General features: G+C 39.1%; 1 protein-coding gene across 1 annotated transcript; it reads right to left on the bottom strand.

The window, feature by feature from the left end:
• Positions 1-5252: 5252 nt before the first annotated feature.
• Positions 5253-6136, bottom strand: LOC121594262. The gene is made up of 2 exons (XM_041917335.1): positions 5530-6136; positions 5253-5468 (listed from the first exon to the last, which is right to left on the bottom strand). Exons 1-2 carry the CDS (start codon positions 5950-5952, stop codon positions 5463-5465), a joined length of 429 nt encoding a protein of 142 aa, XP_041773269.1. The 5' UTR covers positions 5953-6136; the 3' UTR covers positions 5253-5462.

Raw genomic sequence — 6136 nt, 5'->3', positions numbered from 1 at the left:
ATAGATAGAGAAATAAAGAAACATGTTGTGACGGAATATAAAATTTGTGTTGCTAAAACTGGGTGTTGGCTTTTCCGAAGAGAAGGACTAGAAACGATGACTTACCATCCCATCATATGAGATACCAGCTGAAAGGCCTTAACATACTTGATAACCGAAGAGTTGAAGCAAGTGTTGAGTCAAATAGCTCATTTGAATAAGCGGAAGTGGTTGTTTTGATTAAAGGGAGTGCGACGTAGTTCTGATTAAAGTGAGTGCGACGTAGTTCTGATTAAAGTGAGTGCGACGAGTGGTGTTTTTCAATTTTAATCGGATTGTAGAGGAGGGGATGGTAGGTAGAGTGGCTGGTGCAATGGTTCCTTCGCTGTCAATAGGATAATTGTTAATTTCTGTAAAAGAAAGTGTTTCGTAACGTATCCAAGCATTCTGAAAATTTGGATTGATTGTCAGTTTATTGGAAGGGAGTTTTTGTTTACGTACTCTACTGGTTGCGTACGAAGTAAACTGTGGATTGAGCAGAGAATAAAGAAAAATAGAGCATGCAAAAATGGCTACCGTACGTGTAATTAGCGCATGCAGCAGCAGAACCTCCCACAATCGCCAGCTACACCTCTGGTCGGTAGAACATCGTCGCGACAAAACCACGCGCGCAGCATCGGTATCGCCAAAGATCAAGAATCGGTTGATCATAGTTCCTGGAATGGTTTACGGTTTTAAGCTGACCGCCGGGAACCAAGTGTCAATAGGCAGGACCACCGGGATCGCGACACGATTTTGGGACATCCGGGAAACAGGAAATGAGTAGTAGAAAGATGGATGAAAATATGATCGGGAAAAAATTAACTATACAAAGGCGGTTCAAGTTTGATCCAAATGAGATTCGAACGGAAGGCGAAAGTCTTAACATCTTATATGAGAACAGTCCACCGAAGTCTGAAAAAAGGATCGAATCGCTTTCTGTCTGAATAACTCCCGAAAAAGCGAGGAGAATTAGCGGATAGGCTTGAAGATTTTCCACCGTTCTGGACGAGAGGAATCCAGAAAAGAGCCGGACCATTCCAACATTTTAAATTCTTCGTCCTCAAACGAACAAATACGTATCAATTATCACATCGATAATATATCCGTTTAAAACACTGATACCTTCCGTATAAAACAGAGGTCTCCAAACTGTTCAGTTCGCGGGATGCATTGCTTCACATAAATGGTGTTGAGGGCCATTTTTCCAACGTTTAATCATCATCAAGATAATATTCAGAGGTATCCAAAGTGAATCCACTATTGAGTTAATTAATTGATCCACGCATGGTTTCTATAATCTACTGACCATACCTAAACTGTACTATGCATACGTTTGATCAGTTTTAGTGTATAATTACCAATCCCAGCACCGAACAATGGAATAATCGAATGTGTACATTGACGAGATAGAAAATTTACCGACTTATGAGATTGGTGGAAATGCTGAGAACCATACCAGAGACAAACAGAAAAATATCCACTCGGGAGTTACAAAAAGTGCTGAAGGAGTTGATTTATTTGGAAAAGCAACTACTGTGTGAGCGATATAGGAGTAAAAACATGTTCGAGCGCTTGTCTTTGCAAAAATGGAAGTTTTTTTGTTACAATTCGACAAAATATTGAATGTTCAGATTTTTTTCTGTTTCAATGCTTCTTTTTCCTATATTTTTGGTATTCGATTTATTCGGTATTTATCACGAAACCAGGTTGACTGTTTTGACACTATCCATGCAACGGTCTATTTCTTCAGCTAATCGTAATTGAAGACATGCTAGTTAGCCAGATCAACTAGAACAGACAATCAGGCGTATTTTTTCATAATCAAGTCGCCTCGACGTCGAGTTGATGAATTTTGTGTGTTCATTTATAGAATAGAATAGAATACGTCTGAATTATTCGAAGGATCAATGTCTAGGCTACACAGCAGGGGAAATAAAACTTCCATGGCAGCATTTCATAGCAGTTTTATTTACAATGTAATGTATCATAAGTAAATAAGAGTCAAAAGCGGGAAAGTCCAATTTGGAGTTCATTTTCTCGACTCGAATCGAAAAATAAGAATAGAATACACCTGCATGATTATGACTTCATATGCATTACTTCATTGCCGTCTCAAGAACATATCCATAGCAATGAGCTGTAGTTTTGATAGTTTATTTGCGCCGCACATCTTAAAGGTCTAGAAATGGTTTTAACGAGTAGTCTTAACAGTATTCTGTAGATAGGAACTTTCAATCTTAAAATCCCTGAACACAAGTTCAGTCTGTTTCAAGCTCCCTTCGTCCAAGACTTAATATGCATGTGAAGTGATATATGGGGAGTAAATAAGAACACCGGAAAATAGATTTCTACACGATTTATTTCCACTCGTTTTGTAGTTCACATTTATCCGCTCCCGTATCGTTCCCCAAACTAACTCCTCGTCACCAAAGCGCGCACCGCTTTTATAGCTTCTGCCCATCTTCCCTCTCGCTCCGCGTTACACGCCGTAGCCGCGTTCTCCTTCCTTGCTCATTCTCGCACGTTATTCTTTCCCTCTCGCGCACATTCCGTCGCTCGCGCACGCTTCCTTACTCTTCCCCATTTCACATGCATTTAATAAGATCAATTGATGTCTTAGTCTCAAAAAAACCAATTTACAGGTTGATTGAGGACAGCCATCGAAAATCGAATTTAAGTTTTAATAGGCAGTCTTATCAGCGTCAAAGTCTCATATAACAAGTCTTCAAACTAGCCTTAGTATACGTTTACAGGTTGATTAACATTAGGTTTACGGAATCCGTCAATTGGACGGAATTTAAACTTTGAAGTAAAATATTAAAAATATCTTTTGTTTAATTTTAATTTTTAATTTTCGTAAATTTATCATTGCATACTATGAGTTTGTAGTATAAGTATTATTTTCATAACTTTCATAGATTTGCAGATACATATGTGGTATACCTATCTCTATGGAACCCGTCAAATTGACGGGTGGGTTGATTCGATTTAGTTTGTTTATTTAACTTGAAACGTTTTTCAACAAAAGTAAATTTAGGAATGAAAGTTAACTATAACCACTTAACAAACAAATATAAATGATTTAAATAAAGTGACCTGAATCGGCATTGCTGATCAACTTATTCTTCGTGTGCTTCGAAACTCCCGCAGACATCGGTCAAAATGTGGCATGGAAAAAATATCGGTTCAGCGGTTCATCCTGAGCTTCAATTGGCATCGCGATCATCCAAGCTACACGGGCAATAAAATATATCGTATTACAACTGCTGAAGGATGACGGCGATCTAGGCTGCGGCAAGGTACATTCAAACAAATAGAGGCAAGTAAATTGGGTTCAATCGAGGAATAGAGGAAGCAAGTAACCCGCAGATGAAACCTATTTAACTCATATGACGTCGCTGACATAGGAATGGCGGATTCAACGGTAAGCGGACTGAGCGACTACAGAGAGGAGTCCCTTCGATTTATAAACTCCGTAGATGGATAATGCAGCATACATCACAGTTGACAAAGAAGTACATAAATATAAAGTTCCAATATCTAAGCTCTAGTGCAGCGGTTTTCAACCGGCGGAGAATTCCCCCCAAGGGGAGAATTTTGACTTTCATTGGAGGATATTTTCGATCAAAATTTCACAAATGGCAATGTGCCATAACTAAAATATTTATATCTTTAAAAATAATAATTGAAATAAAGATTATTCATCCAATAAATTTGTGTAGCGTTTACAATGTTCAACTTAGTACATTTTGTTGAAACTTAAATATGCAGTGTAATAACTTCTTGATGAAGCAACTGCATGATTTGGGGAGTTGTTATCGAAGCGGAACAAATCCTATCAGAGTTATTGTTTTGTAGGCACATCCCTAGTGATAGAATAAAAATTTAAAAACTGCAGAGAAATTGAAATTTACTAGATTTTTTTTAAGAATATTATTGTATCGTATCACATAAAACCTCTTGCTTTCAACGAATTATCTGAAATAGAACTAAAAGGCAAAAATAAGCAAAATGGCAAAAAATAATGAGTCTTTTCATAAACTACATACAATTGATAGTAAATGATGAAATAAAACAAATAACGAATAAAACACGTTGATGGTCGTGTAAAGTTAGGGAATAGTGTGTATTTGCTTAAACGGATTTATATTGTTTTAATAAAAAAAAGTTGTAGCAAATTAATAAATAAGGAGTGAAAAGGCTTTTCCATTCTCTGCATCTCTGGCTTACGATCAGTACAAGTAACAAAGACAATTATCAACAGACTCTACGAAAGAAACGAACAATCATCCGAAAATTTTCCACAATTGAACACTCCCTATTTAATCCAAAATAAGATAATAAAAAAGGAAAATTATTTTTCTGCATAAATATGCAATATGCTTAAAGAAAATATGCAAGGAGACTCTGGTTCCGATCAGCGATTCGGTGTATAATGTTGCGAAAACGTCTTTGCCAACTTAAGGCCAACTCAAGACAATAGATGTGACATCCAAAATGACATGTGGTGTTCGTGGGAATAATGAAAATACTATTAACCCTCTTATGCCAAAATTTTGGGGAAAAAAGATGGAAAGAAATATTTAAAACCTTCAAGTTTGATCTGCTGAGGCGGCCGGAAGAAGTGTTGCCAAGTGGTTTGTTGATTAGTAGCAACAGAAAATCGCCACAAGGTTAAGTATCAAGGTCTATGATGAAACAGGCAATAAGCGGGACTGAAAAAAGCTGCATGCCAAGAAATGCAGTTTCTACTAATTTATAAATTGTAAAACAGGATAGACAAACACATGGACACTGGCTATACTAAACCGTACTTAACCCCCTCCCAACCCCCCCCCCCCAACCACCAAACCCAGCGCACTGAAGTTGTGCGGGAGGGAGAATACAACGTATACTCACATATGGGGAAAAGCTGCAAAAAGGATGAAAACTGCTGCTCTAGTGCATGTTCGGGATTACAACACGATGATTTGAAATATTATGTTTGCATTAATTTTTTGGACCAGCAAATCCCAACGGGATTTCCACGAATATTCCACGGAAGAAAATATTGGCAACGATATATGACTTGTCAAGTAACATAATCGCTTTTGACCCATGTTCTCACCCCTGAAGGCATTTTAGCCCTTCAAGCGGCTAAAGAGTAGAGTAGAATAGACAAAAACTACTGCTAATACAACAGGCGGACGGATCCGAAAGAATGGCTGAGTTCAAATTGCATTTTTTCTAAATATTTGCTTTAATTTTATTCAATAATTTTGATTGACCGAAAGTACATCACATTTTTTATCCATGTATCGAAAATTGCAAGACTACATCCACCATCATTGAGACACCCACGGTTCATCTTCCGGTTCATTCGCTCCCTTCACTCCCTCTGCTACTGGTGGTAGGAATCAGCACACCAACTCAGCTCATCGTCAGCTCCACGTTTCAACATCTTAAACCTAAGGAAGGAAAATACGTAACATTAGCAAACTCATCTACACCTGCTTCTTGCCCACCGACCTCAACACTTGCACGGCGTTCTTCATCTTCGCCTACATCTTTCGAGATTTCTTCGATGGCTTCATCGTGAGCCCCGTCGTGAGCTGTGTCGTGAGTGGTCTCTTGCTCGACGTGATCCTCGTCCACGCTGTTTGCCTCTTCCGGGACATCCTCCAAAGCTTCTGGCTTGTCATTTTCACCTATTGGCCTTCCACTGATGGCTTCACTTTCACCTCGCTCCACAATGTCGCTCATTGCCTCTGCCAGAGCCTTCTCGATCTTCGACTGATCTTCATCCGGCTTCTCGGCATTCTGATCTTGAGCGACCTTCTGCTCATCCCGCTCCTGAACAAACGATTTCAGATCACTCCCTGCATCAATCGCCATGGGGGCCAGGTCGCCCAATTCCAACGCATTCAGCTCCTTTTCTGGGGTGGTAGCCATGGCTTAGCCGCTGCTTCGGACTCTGAAACACTTGAAACCGATCACGGATAATGTCACTCAACGACAAACAAGAATTGTAGCGTTCGATAGGGAAAGTTCCACTAGCTTAGACTTGCACTTAGACACTTGCACAATGCTTGCCACGACGAAGTTACTAACTTCACAATATTTGAACAAAGAAAGG

This window comes from Anopheles merus, chromosome X (genome assembly GCF_017562075.2).
Source record: "Anopheles merus strain MAF chromosome X, AmerM5.1, whole genome shotgun sequence".
In the NCBI taxonomy this organism is placed as follows: domain Eukaryota; kingdom Metazoa; phylum Arthropoda; class Insecta; order Diptera; family Culicidae; genus Anopheles; species Anopheles merus.
Note: the sequence above shows the minus strand (reverse complement) of the source record. Positions and strands in the feature narration are given on the sequence as shown.

Excerpts from the sequence above, each read along its gene's own strand:
- LOC121594262 (XM_041917335.1), bottom strand. The coding sequence starts at position 5,952 with ATGGCTACCACCCCAGAAAAGGAGCTGAATGCGTTGGAATTGGGCGAC.